The sequence below is a fragment of the Cariama cristata genome, unplaced genomic scaffold (assembly GCF_000690535.1).
Source record: "Cariama cristata isolate BGI_N322 unplaced genomic scaffold, ASM69053v1 scaffold24992, whole genome shotgun sequence".
NCBI lineage: Eukaryota > Metazoa > Chordata > Aves > Cariamiformes > Cariamidae > Cariama > Cariama cristata.
This window is the reverse complement of record NW_009602495.1, coordinates 10,838-24,650: the sequence shown is the minus strand read 5'-3', so window position 1 is coordinate 24,650 and position 13,813 is coordinate 10,838. Positions and strand designations below refer to the sequence as shown.

Sequence of the window (13,813 nt, the reverse complement as noted above, 5' to 3'; positions counted from 1 at the left end):
GTAGGGAAATGTTTCTCTCTGTGGCAGCATAATAAAATATCAGATTGTTAATTCTCTTATTTCCTTAAGTTGTTGGCCAGTATTTTCATTTATAACTCTCAATTCTCCTTTTTCCCCTTTCTTTTACTAGAGCAATCATGTTTGAAATTAAGAAGATTTGCTGCATTGGTGCTGGTTATGTTGGTGGACCCACCTGTAGTGTTATTGCACAGATGTGTCCCAATATCAAAGTTACTGTCGTGGATGTCAATGAGGCCAGAATCAATGCCTGGAATTCAGATACGCTCCCAATCTACGAGGTAAACTTGTCTCACCGTTATCTCTTCTTCCAGTCAGGGTTGCATTTGTTTCCCTCCCACCACACGGCATTTCCACATGGCCCACTTCTAAAGCTTGATAAGTATAGCACAGTAATGTCCTTCAAAAAGAGTATTCTGGAACAGTTGCTTGTCACTACTGCTCGTTAAACCAGATTTTTGAAATGACTTAATATGTCTGGTGCAGGCAGGTATTTAAGGATTATATATGAAGGGCCTGGTAAGGAAAATGTAATTGTATATGTAGTGAATTGTGCTAAATCATACTGACTTTTTTTTGGGACCTGATTTAATCAACACAGTCCTCTTTCTCAGTTATAAATATTATCTGCTGTGTTGTAGCACAATATGAATGTGTAATACTGAGTGATAAGCTTTATTCCCATTCTGAATACTGCCAAAATCCAGTCTGTGCTGCCTGTCTTAACCATGTTGTAAGATGAGGACACTCATGTTCCTGATTCACTTGTACCATAAACCTCCAATCTGGCATGGGAAGACTGGGCTAGATAAAAAATATTTTTAAGCATATCACACTGTCAGTCCTTCATTACAGAATGACTTTAATCTGAAGATATATAAAACACTTTTGCTTCTCTTAGCACTTGTTATTTTTCACTCTTTTTCACCCTTAAAGAATCGGTCTCTCTCTTTCTTTGCTTCATTCTTTCATGAGATACAGTTCTTGTAGGTTTGAGTTCTCCTCTCTAATGGGAGTGAAAACATGTCTTCACTTGGCTCCCAAAGACAAGGCATGTTGCCTGGTACTGACAATTACTCTTTTGCTATAAGAAGTTTTCTGAATCCTGTCTGTGCTGTAACGCTAATGCAGTTTTTTTCCTCTTAAAACTAAACGTATACTATGACTCTTAAAGGAGGTGTGTTCATCTTCACTTTAGTCATGCATGTTCAAAGGAAAATGTGTAATGCTCAGATTAGCAGGTGAGATATGAACAAAGATCATGAAAGCAAGTACTTTGTTTTTTACAAACACTTAGACTGAATGAGTTAAAGTAGAGTTAGTCTTGGCATGTTTTTAAAAAATAAAAAAAACAAACCCCAACAACAACAAAAAAAACCCCAAATTTGTAACATCTGTTTCCTGGAATGATGTCCTTTGCTTACAAAGAATGTACAAAAACTGCCAAGAATTAGTTCAGACAGTTGTAAAATTGAGTCATTGCACAATGAGGTTTTTTGTATTTTGGGGTTGTTTTTTTCTTTCCGGTGTCAGAAACTGTCTAGTGGGCTGCCTTTCTATTTACATCCCAGTAAGACCATAGTTGGAACATGTGATGGGTTGTAATACATGTTATTCTTCCTGTCCTGACCTTTGTTTTCCTTTTAAGTAAATATTTGGTATAAAGTGAGACAGCAAAAATGTCTTGCATAAGAAAGCTTCAGCTTCATATTCTTCTCTCTCCCTCCAGTGAACCTTTGCCTTTCTGGCACTTACTCAGATATCTCATGTCATGATAGGTGTGTCTCAAGTTGAAGATTTGAAAACCAGGTTACAGTGTATGATGTTATTTTTAAAGTAAAAAGTAAAGGCTTCTTTTATCTATGACAACTGTATCTTAGTTGAGTCATTTTGTAGACCATTCTAATATGGAGGATCGCTTATGTACACACGGCCTCTTGCTCCTCTTGTCTGAGTGGAGGTGTTAAGGGAAGGGAAAGTGTTATGGCACAGTACGTGCCTCTGGAAAGAATCTCATCAAATTGTGCCTTTGACTCTTCCACGCTTCAGGTGTGGTGCCGTGCTAAGTTTAATCTGATCTAACGATGCGTAGTTGCCAAAAGGAGGGATCTCTATTGCCTGTGTATCTTCGCTGCCTTTCTTTCACTGGATCTGGGCTTGCTAATTTGGTGGAAGACTTCTTTGTGGGTGTTTTTTGTGCTGAATCAGTTTTAGGTCTGATGTTGGGGAGATTATAGAATGTGTAGCTGAGGGAAAAGGAGAGTTGGAATCACCTCTTGTTTACAGCCTAGGGAGTATTGTAAGATTTCTTGAATCTACTTAATATCACTGTACAGGTATTTCTTTAATTGTTGCTCATGGGAATAGAATTGAGCATGGGAATAACTGGAGCCTAAAATCTGGTTGTGCACGTAACAATTCAGTGTAGCTTAAAGTTTTGAGATGGCATTTGGAGCATTTTGAATAAGATAGGGCTTTATTTTTTTCACTATGTAAATCTGAAGAAGCTTTACTTTACATCTGGCAAATTGAAAATATGCCACACTGAGCATGTTTTCAAAAAAAAGTCTTTCTGTATCTGAAATGATACGCTGTTTTGGGCATGCAGTTTACTGTTCTTCTAATTGCACTAACCTTAACTGCTTTTTTCCTGCTTTTTTTCAGCCAGGGTTAAAAGAAGTGGTAGAATCCTGTCGAGGAAGAAACCTGTTCTTTTCCACCAGTATTGATGATGCCATTAGAGAAGCTGATCTTGTATTTATTTCTGTAAGTTTTTTTCTTTTTTCTTATGTTAGGAAGGTGCCTTTGTTCTGTCATACAGACTCAGTTAGCAATGTCACGTCACTGTCACAGTTTTCTCCTTGTCTTTCTGTGTACTGTGCCAAAAGTGTTGAGTAAGCTTTTTATTTTTTATATAGTGCACGTCCATTATTGCAGTCTACTACTGAAATCTATGGGACTTTAATAATATTGATATGATTCCTAGACAGGGATGCAAAGTCATATACTGATTATTGGGTTACAAAGATGACTTATTTCTAGAAGCTTTTAAACAGTGTAGTAATGGAAGAGAGGCTGTATTTCATATTTACTAGCTTTAAGGTTTCTAAGCTGTTGACACCACTAGGATCCAGTCAAACATAAACAGTGTCACCTTTTCTAATCTAGAAGGCTGTACCTAATGCAGAATCCAAAGGAACTGGTTGCTATTCATCTTGGTAGGCCACAGTTGAGTTGTTTTTGTTACTTAAGTCCTCTTCTTGAGAGCTCCTCTTTGTTAGGGCACGTCAGTACAGAGCTCTCTTTCTGATAGTATTTTTCTTCATTAAGTCTAAAATGAATGCTGCTTAGCTGGATGACTGCCACGAATACAGCCCATGTATTACCACCTGTCCTTGGCTTAAAACATGCTGTTGTGTTTTACATGTTGTTGCCATTTCTTCTTTCAGTTTGTAATGAAAAGGACCCTCTGTCTTAATCTGAATGACGTGTTTTCCCTCGTGTTGCCTTTTCTGTGTACTTCAGTATAGCAATTTTCAGCAGCTCTACACTGCAAAGTGGGTTTAAACTGTAACTGCCTCACTAGCTGCAAGATTCTTACATGAATTTTCACACTCCTAATGTGGGACAGGAAACAAAAGGTGGCTGGCGGTAATCATGAAGAAATTACTGGTGTTTCCAGAATAAGGACTAAGTTTCACTGAAGCCTGCAGAGCTGCTATGAATTGCTCTTGTTTAAATTCTATTTGAACAGAGGCCAATAAGCTTTCTTTAGAAGATAAAGTGGATAATTGAGAAAGCGAATAGCTGCTCATCTGATATGGTAACTAGAATAATTCTGGGGTAGGAGCAAGCTGGACTCTGGGAAGGAAAATGTCTGTCATTCTTAACAATTTTACTTTGTCAGTACCTCTTGTGTTAAGAGACCTGTAAGACTTCTTCCCTCTCCATGTATTTGTAACTAGGTGAACACCCCAACAAAGACATATGGGATGGGTAAAGGCCGAGCAGCTGATCTGAAATACATTGAAGCTTGTGCTAGACGAATTGTACAAAATTCAAATGGCTACAAAATTGTCACTGAGAAAAGCACAGTTCCAGTACGTGCTGCAGAGAGCATTCGTCGAATATTTGATGCTAATACTAAGCCTAACTTGGATTTGCAGGTAAGCGTAATCTTTGAGTTATGTATTTAAAGGCTGGTTGGTTTTGGCTTTTATCTGTTGTTCTTTATTTCTGTGCCTGTAGGTGCTGTCTAACCCAGAGTTCCTTGCAGAAGGAACAGCCATCAAGGACCTGAAGAACCCAGACAGAGTACTTATTGGTGGAGATGATTCTCCAGAGGGACAGAAAGCTGTCCGTGCTCTTTGTGCTGTTTATGAGCACTGGGTGCCCAAAGAAAAAATCCTCACAACCAATACCTGGTCATCAGAACTTTCTAAACTGGTTAGTGTTACTCACTGCTGTTGTCCTGCAGAGGGTATAAGTGAGACAAAGCTCAGAAGCAGAAGTTCACTGACACTGAGTAATACATCTAGGAGAGACAAAGTTGGGAGGACCCAATATGTATGTCAAAGGATATTAATCTTTTCCAGTTATCTCAGCTGAGCTAATAGATGTTATCAACTTTCCATGAAAACCTTTTCTCACTTTTATTGCTGTGTTACTTATTACTAAGAGTAAACCTCCAGTGCTGCAGAAACTAGTTACCATCATAAAACTGTTCAAACTCTGCAAGTTAAGCATTACACTATTTTTCTTAGGTCCCATTAACTGGCAGTTATGTATTAAACTATTACTGTTTTGTATCTCGACACAGTTACAGATACTAAAATATCCTTCTAGTAGTAACTCCCTTAGGTCTGTGGACATCTTGTTTTCCGGAAAAATCAAGTTCTCTTTACTATGTTTTTTATTTACAGGCAGCTAATGCTTTCCTTGCCCAAAGAATCAGCAGCATTAACTCAATCAGTGCTCTGTGTGAAGCTACAGGGGCAGATGTTGAAGAAGTAGCAAGAGCTATTGGAACAGACCAAAGAATTGGAAATAAGTTTCTCAAAGCCAGTGTTGGTAAACAAAAAAAATCCCTCTTTTTCCTTCTAGGCTTCTGTTTAATAATGCAACAGGTCTACTAGTAATATTTTGAAGTGATCTGATACTCTCAAATCTTCTGCCGCATGAGCGTGTGAAAATACTGCTGTAGAGTACTAGCATAAATAATTTTTTTCTAGTAAAATGTCTACAACTGAGGTTACTCTGGACCTTGAAAATCTGAAACCCAAGAGTTCAGAATGCATGGTTTATCCTGCCTGGGACACTGGGCGGGGGGGGGAAAAAGCTGCAACTTTATTTCTCTGAAACATTACTGATGATAGTTCTCTCTGAGATGTCTTCCCAATTGTAACTGCTGCAATTTTGTTCAGGAGTTGCTGCCAATGGCCTGAGGAAGGGGATGCCGCTAGGTCAGAATGTGTGATGGCAACTTCTAATTTGTAGGATGAATTCAATTGTTTAGATTCACTAGAGTGTAAGATGTGATTAAAGTGGTGATCAGTACAAGAAACTTTCAGACTTACAGAAGACTAAAGCCTATCTATATGGCTACAGTCTTCATGCTAGAAAGAGAAGGGGTGACTTTAAAATAACCTTATTAAATATAACCTCTCCTAGAGTCTATGCAAGACTGAAAAGTAGGTAGCAAATAGATTACAAAAATTCCTATTAGGTTATTATAATTCCTTCTACAATGTGTTGCTTCTGGGACTGCTGAGCAAAGTTCTAGGGTTCCTCTATTTGTCTCAGTTCTCCCTTAGTCAGCTGTGGTGATCTTTGGTTCTTGGCAGTGATTAGATATCCATTTGGGGGTGGGGGAGGAAAAAACCTAGTCTTAACGTACTTATTCTGAGAAATATTAATCTAAATCTCTAGGTGGGGGAGAGCAAACCCAGGAACTTGTCCATCCACTTGTAATAAAAAAACCTAGGGGCTGTATTATCATGTTTCCCTGAGGCTGGGTTAAAACTTCCATTGACTTCAGTGCAACCTGAAGCAGGTTTTAAGGCTTTGGTAACTGACAAAGTAGGTAGGTCCCAGAGTTGGATTTTGAGAGATTTTTAAGGTTTTCACTTGCTAGCAGTGAAATACTGGGGAAAAATTATAATGCTGACTGTGTCAATGATTGCCAAGAACTACTTGGTTTCATAGATTGGGTTAGAATAGTGCCTTAGTCACCTGTAAAATAACCATTTTATCTTTCAGGGTTTGGAGGTAGCTGTTTTCAGAAGGATGTCTTGAATTTAGTGTACCTCTGTGAGGCACTGAACTTACCTGAAGTTGCCCGCTACTGGCAACAGGTACAAGTTCCCTAATTTTTTTTGGGGGTCATGTTTCTTCAGCATTCAGCTTTCAGGCATTGAGATTTTGAGCATTGTCCACGTATTCTGTATTTCAGCTTTAAGGAGCAGATACCTTAATGTTGATCATCTTTACATTGTAGGGCCCTCAGCCTAACATTGGCATTTGATACTTGTGGATGCTTAGGCTTTTTGGGGCTGAATTAGGTTGTCTGCATCAAATGGACTGGGAAGCTGTCTGGAAGTAGCAGTAGAAAATGTGAAATACAGGCATGTCTGAACTCCTGTCTCCCTCCTGCACTTGGTTATCTCTGTCCGCTTTGAATTCAGAGCTTATAATCTTTGCCTCAGCGTCTACTTTTACAGCTCCTTTTCTGGAAGAACTCAGCAGAACTTGCTGTTCTTTTAAATAGACATGGTTGCTGCTGTTCCCTGGTTAATGTTAGGAATGGTTGGGAAGATGTGGATGCTCTCAGGCCTAGCATGCCACAGCAATACCAGGATGCTCTGTCTGTACTAGCAAGTGTTTCCCTATTAACCAGTGAAAGCACCTCACCCCTCTTCCCAGTCCTGACTGAGGAAGCAGCTTTGACATACATGGTATGGTCAAAAGAACAGCTTTGGTTTATTGTCCTGTTTTAAGAGCAATTCTTTGCAGTGTTTCTGTGTGGCTTACTAAGCTGTGGACAAATCAGATAGTAAGAACAGCTGCTGCAGAGTTAGGATAAGGTAAAGTGTTATGCTCATGTAGTACAATCCCTTACCTGCACCTTCTGCCTCCTCAGAGCACTGTCATCTTGCAGAGGCCTATCTGCCCCAGCCCATGCTGGTCAAGTCATGTAATGCACACACAAGTGCACCTGTATAAGCAGCTGTGTGAACTCATTCTTTGTGGCCTGAGCACTGCGCTGTCAGCAGCTCATCCCTGTGCATGCACATGGGAGACTTCATACCAGTCTGAGGACAGGATGCAAATTCTGGAGGATATGCTGATCAGAGCAGCCCTAGAATCCTAAGTTTTCTCTCTGGCCTTTAGACAGGACAGGCCCTCTAATACTGAAATTTTCCTTCCTTGAAAACATACCTACAGAAAAGAAGTGCGTCCTTCTTACCCTGTAAACTGTTACCTTTGTTCCTCATCACCACCCTGTTGAGTTGCATAACTCACTGCTTTTCTTTCTTTTCCTCAAATAAATCTGGTTCACCAATATCCTTCTACTGTATAGTTTATACTTTGTTTCATAGGCCGCTGCTGTTAATTCTTGAGTTGAAAGGCTCAAAACTGAGAGGGAAGTATAGTTCTTTCCAGTCCACATTGAACACTGACTAGGTGAGGGAACTGATGTTTCCTGTTCTACTATATGATCCCCTGCCCTCTGTGTTAAGGGCAGGAGATCAAAGTATGAAGCAGGCTGGAGGAAAGTACAGGAACAATCGGAGTGAGCGAACCCACTTTCATGTGATAACAAAAGTGAGGCACTTTTTAAAAAAAAAGTTTAATCACACTAGTTTCGTGTATTGAAATCTGTAAGTGTGGATTAAAAAGGCTAAAAATGTTCTCACAGTTATTACATATGGCATGTAAGGAAGTGTAGGTCTGGCAATGGGATGTCCATGTGACATCAAGTACTCTAACTGAAATTGCTTTTCATGTTTCTGCCTAGAATACAGTAAGTTGTAGATCTGAAAAAATCCTAGCCTTTGAACTGGATAGTGCATGGTAGTATGTGTGTATATGCATCTACAGTCGCTGATTAAAATAGGATTTGTCTCAGAATTTGATAAATTAACTAAATTTATCTTTGGATTACTTATGATACTGAGTAAAAATACTTGGCTTTCTCTTTTAAGCCTCTCTTAAACTTACATGTGGATAGCTTGGCTTGATAGTTAATAGAATCTGTTCATAGTTTAAAATGTCTCCCTTCTGTACCATCATGTTTTCTATAATTTCAGGTAATAGACATGAATGATTATCAGAGAAGAAGGTTTGCTTCCCGCATTATTGACAGCTTGTTCAATACTGTCACTGATAAGAAGATTGCTATTTTAGGGTTTGCATTCAAAAAGGATACTGGAGACACAAGGTAAGAAAGCAAATTCAGTTTGTAACGTGGGTTTCCTACGCTTGTCACCAGGTGTGTGGCTAAACCCCTCCAACTGAATTGCATTCATAAAAATAGTCAGATATGGGACCCTTAACCTCTTGTGACTGAATTGGTTTTTAACAAAAATTAGTGTCTTAATTGGATGAGACAGTTGATTCTTGACCTGTAAAACATACTGGAATCATTGAGAAGCTAGAGAAGATTAACTCTCGTCCTTATTAACTTGCATAAGCAAAACGAGATTTTTGACAGAGTCCTTCCATTCCCCACAGAAAAGAATGCAAGCATTTTTGCAACTGGTTCTAAATGGCTATGTGAAGTGAAAGTTCCAGCTTTGTTTCCCAAAGGTGGTTAATTCTGTTTTCCTGTAAAGCTCAAACTTGATACAACTCTCCAACTGCAATTTGTGGGGAATGATTATAAGCTTGATGCCTTGTTAATTATGGTCAGTAGGAGTTCTGGGGCTTAGTATCTCTCTTGCATGATTCAGCAAGAAAGATGTAAACTTGTTTTTCGTATTACTCACTTTGGTGTCACTCAAGATTCCAAGTTTGCCACTGGCATGGATTACCACTAAAATGTTTAATGTAAAACTGATACAAAAGCTCTGGCATTGCATGTCATGACACTTGAAGACTTTCATTACTTGGAACATGCTGCCTTGTTCTTTAACTGATTGATTTGCTTCCCTAGAGAGTCATCCAGTATCTACATTAGCAAGTATTTAATGGATGAAGGAGCAAAGCTCCATATCTATGATCCTAAAGTACCTAAGGAACAAATCATCTTGGATCTTTCACATCCAGGTGTCTCAGAAGATAACCAAGGTAAGAAAGCTCATGTAAAGTTTATTTTCCCCCCCTTCCCTTGCCACCCTATTCTCAAAATACACAAGGTGTGTTTAAATACTATAAATTAATTTTCACCATGGCAATGATGTGCTGTTGGTTACACTTACTAGAAGATTGTCATAGCTCAGAGGATTACTGTAACTTCCCCCTTCCCCATAGCTTTTATAGATAAATGCTAATTCTGTACTATTGTATATTTTTGTTTTGATAAATACTCCTTTGAATACATGCAGAGAATTTTCTCTGCGTAATTAAAAGGAAAAGAAAGAAGAATGTCCAGAAATGGGAGAGGCTAATGTTGTTTGTCAGCTTCTTTGTGTCCTGAGCCCTATCTTGCCTTAGTTCTTGCTTGCATATCTAAAGTAGGAAAAAAAAAAAAAAGTTCTGAAATTCACTGTAGAGCATTCTCCCTTCCCTCATATCACTTGTAAATTCCTTTGTTCCCTTAAATTCAAGAAGACTTTAATCATCTATGACTAGAAATTTCTTGGGGAGAAATAAGGGGTATTTGGGATTTGTTTGCTTATTAGGGAGGAGGAGAATGGAGATGATGGATGGATGGGGGAGAAGGATAGATCAGTCTTCTAGAGAATGGAGGAAAATGAGCTATGATGAAGAGTGAAGGGTGTATGTTATTTGACATGCCCTTGGATTAGAGGGGGAGGAGAGGGTTTCCTCTAGGCAGCTGCTGAGGCAGAGAGGATGAAGGCAGCCCCTAGTGAGCCATGTGTACTTTCTCTAGTGTGAACTGAGTGTTAAATAGGAATTGTGACGTGCTGCTGTTGTACAGGCAATGACCTTTGAGAGCTGGCATTGAACACTCTGTAGTAACTTCTAATTCTAGTGATGGTCTTGACTGTTTAAATCAAATTTGAATGCTTAACTTCAAACATAAGTGCTCTATTCAGATGGCAGGTACAAGCTGCTTTCATTTAAATAAGTGAAATCAAAGTGACAAATGTCTTGATAGAAAACATCTCTAGGTGAGTGACTTGAAACTGTATTTGTGTAGGGCAAGGAAGGGAGACTCATTTGCCAGGAGTGTACCAGATTTATTCTGCACACATGTTTAGCATTAAACTTTGTTTTCCTTCTGTTACAGTGTCTCGGTTGGTCACTATCAGTAAAGATCCCTATGAAGCCTGTGATGGAGCTCATGCCCTTGTAATTTGCACTGAATGGGACATGTTTAAGGTAAATGTTATCTTCAATTTAAACTAAAGAAAAAAAGAGGGAGTGTTATGCTGCTTATTTATTCTATCTGCTTTAATTGCCCTTTACAGGAGTTGGACTATGAACGTATTCATAAGAAGATGCTGAAGCCTGCATTTATCTTTGATGGTAGGAGAGTTCTAGATGATCTTCACAATGAGCTACAAGTCATTGGCTTCCAGGTAATCAGCTGGGTGATGCTGCTTCTTAGGTTCCTTTCCTTCTGCTCTCTTTCCTCTTGCTCTTTCTTCATCTGCAATGACTGAATAGCAAGGGAAAAAAACCCTCTTCGGGTGAAGATTTAAATCTAAACCCATTTGTACTTAACTCTCTTCACTAGTGCTGTCTTCATCCATTACCTTACTGTCTTCATAGACTGATGCTCTGTTAAAATCCAAGCTACATCAGACTATGCCATCAATATTCAGCAGTGTAAACATGCCTTAGAATCATAGAATTTAGGTTGGAAAAGACCTTTAAGATTGAGTCTAACCATAAATCATCTGAATGCTGTTCTGCCCTTCTTTGGACCAGGGAAATCGTGTAGAATTATCACACAGATGTAAAAAAACTGCTAAATCTCACTCCTAAATTTATTCTGGGTAATCAGCAGGATATTTGACTCCAAAACTAGTCCCTTCACAGTTTCCTCAAGTCCTGCAGTCTTTGCTGCTACCACCCAGCAGAAGGGCTGAGCTTAGTATCTGGTGTATGTTATAACCTGTGGCACAGCCCCTACCTGGAAACTTACTTTAACATCACCAAACAAAAAAAGCAGCATTTAAAATTGACAGTAACAGGATAGCAAACACTCTTCCTTCAGAAGTAAGTGTAAGCTGTAAACACCCCTTTTGCTCTTCACAAAAGACATAAGCAGGTTTACCTTACTCTGGAACTTAAAGCCAGAGAAGGTGTAATGCAGGTAACAAATATTTATCAGCCAGTGAGATCCTCCACTTGGACAGAGTAAGAGACATTTTGGACTCTCCCTGAGGTCTGCACAACAAGGCTGGCTGACATTGGAGATGAAGGCATTGTACACAGACGTATCTGCAGATGTCAGAGAAATGATAAACAATTCCATGGGAGGCTGGAGGAGATGATTGATTAGTCCTTTGTGATTGATTCATATCAGCCGGAAGATCAAAACAATGGTGTTTGTTTACACCAAAGAGAGGACCCAGAAGCAAGTGCTTAACTTCTTAGCTAAGCATTTTGCTAAGCTAATAGCAAATTATATATCAAATTATAACCTGTGTGATATTTCTTGTAGGAACTTCTCTTCTGAAGTCTGTGGCTTAAAGACTTTCCAAATCAGAGACTACCTTTGCATTTCACAGGTCTTGGGTGACTTTTCTTCTATGAAATTTCAGTTGAATTTTTAACCAATTTGTGAGTTTACCATGCAGAATCCAGTTTGTCATCCAGGTTTATTACCCAGATTTTTTCATCCAGAGTATCATTACAAAGACATTCAACAATTGACCTATATTCTCTGTATAAAATAATAAAAGGATTTTGTCTTAAATGGACAACCTCAAAATTTAATTTTTTAGGTCCATAGTCTTTTTAACTGACCTTGTTAAAAGCTATTGCATAGACAGCCTGCTGCCAATAGCAATTCCGTTATACACAATCCAAATTTATGAATTTGAGCTGGGTGGTTTGTTTGGTTTTTTTCCCCTCAAACTGGAGTTTAAAGAACTTTAAAGATACCTACCGTTTCAATTATAACCTGTTTCCACAGTGGAAGCTTAATTTGGGGAATATGAATGTGAAGCTCTAATTCTAGGTAAGGTAATTTCTGATTTGAGAAAAAACTGCTTCTGTGTCAAGTGGAGAAAGCAGAGTAAGCTTTGATTGAAGGGCTTGAAGCACTTCTAGCATAGACAGAATTTGACTAATACTAAAATCACCAGATTTCTGAATAATCTGATAGAAGCATCTAAGCCAGGCACAACCAGAACAAAATCTACAAGGCAGACCAGATGCACGTTTCAGTTGTTTAATTCTGTGTACTTCTGAGTACTGTGATAACTCATATAGCCATTATGCAAGTAATCTCTTGATATTTTTTCCCCTGCTTAAACTACACAGTTATTTTCTGTTTGAACAAGCTTGTATGAATTGATTTAACCAGTCAATTGAAGCTGTTACAGACAAATATGGTACATACAGCTCACATGACTGTTTAAACAACTCTTTTTCAGACTTAACTCAGATGTCTGTCTAGAATATGTTAATCTAATTTCTGTTAAATTTAAAATAGCTGAAGTATTTTGTTTTTTGGTGCTTTGCATCTGACCTGCACTACTTACTCAAGAGGAAAGCTACAGCTCTCCTTGTTTACTGGGTGTCTGAACTGTTTTGCTGGTGGATATTTTGTCCTCTGTGAGCTCTGTCCTTAGTAATTTACATTAGTCTGACCTAGAAATTAGAGGAACCTGTCTCACTCTTTGAATTTTGCCGTACATGGCTTGTGTGTGTGTTGGCTTTGTTACTTGCTTTCTCTTATATAGAGTTGGCTGCCTTTAGCCTTTCAGAGTTGTATTGCTTCAAAAACAACCCATTGCATTAAGGAGGGGGAAAAAAGCTTCTTCTATCCTAATTTACTGGTTATAACTTTTTAGACAAAGGAGGCTGAGCCCACATTTTATGAGTACCCAGAAACATTTTGTGACTGATAGTCTTATGGAAGATGAGGCACACGAATGTTCAAATTAGCAAGATGCAGCTTTAAATAGGCAAAGCAGGCACCTGTGAAAGGCTGTTTTTTAAAAAAGACTCTTTGCAACTTCAATCCCAGAAACTGTCTTGGGGCACGCTGTGCTTTGTGGCTTGTATTAGTCTAGTGTTCATGAAATGCAGTCCTGGTCCTGGATTTAGTTTGTAGATTTCTCATAGGCTGACATGACTATGTTAGCTTGCCACACTTACTTGTTAAATGTGCTTTCTCTTTCAGATTGAAACAATTGGGAAGAAGGTGTCAGCCAAAAGAATTCCTTTTGCTTCTTCGTGTGAAATTCCTAAGTTCAGCCTGCAGGACCCACCTGTCAAAAAGCCTAGAGTATAATGTTTAATAGGTACTGAAGGAATTCTGTGGACCTTCTTAGTGATAATAACTGTAAGCCTATGCTTTTTTTTTAAGGAAAGATATTTTTCATAAATGAAACCAATTTTACATTAGAAATGGTACCTGGTATATGTGAACTCGGTCTATTTTCAGATCTCTATTTTTATAGCAGTTTTTTTGGTTACTGAAAATGGTACA

General features: G+C 38.6%; 1 protein-coding gene across 2 annotated transcripts; it reads left to right on the top strand.

Annotated features, from left to right (window-relative positions):
- Positions 1 to 135: 135 nt before the first annotated feature.
- Positions 136 to 13,813, top strand: UGDH (UDP-glucose 6-dehydrogenase). 2 transcript variants are annotated; one of them, XM_009694783.1, is made up of 11 exons: positions 136 to 299; positions 2,683 to 2,784; positions 3,984 to 4,184; positions 4,267 to 4,464; positions 4,941 to 5,088; positions 6,277 to 6,371; positions 8,328 to 8,458; positions 9,173 to 9,306; positions 10,433 to 10,524; positions 10,614 to 10,724; positions 13,505 to 13,813. In XM_009694783.1, the coding sequence occupies exons 1-11, from the start codon at positions 138 to 140 to the stop codon at positions 13,613 to 13,615; spliced, it is 1,485 nt and encodes a 494-aa protein (XP_009693085.1). In that variant the 5' UTR covers positions 136 to 137; the 3' UTR covers positions 13,616 to 13,813. The 2 variants fall into 2 exon arrangements, with proteins under 2 accessions (XP_009693085.1, XP_009693086.1); XM_009694784.1 differs by lacking the exon at positions 3,984 to 4,184 and having other exon boundaries at positions 138 to 299.

Bases quoted from the DNA above. Each gene is read 5' to 3' on its own strand.
- UGDH (XM_009694783.1), top strand. From the start codon at position 138: ATGTTTGAAATTAAGAAGATTTGCTGCATTGGTGCTGGTTATGTTGGT. The intron at 2,785-3,983 runs GTAAGTTTTTTT...ATTTGTAACTAG, and splicing joins CTGATCTTGTATTTATTTCT to GTGAACACCCCAACAAAGAC. The intron at 10,525-10,613 runs GTAAATGTTATC...TGCCCTTTACAG, and splicing joins CTGAATGGGACATGTTTAAG to GAGTTGGACTATGAACGTAT.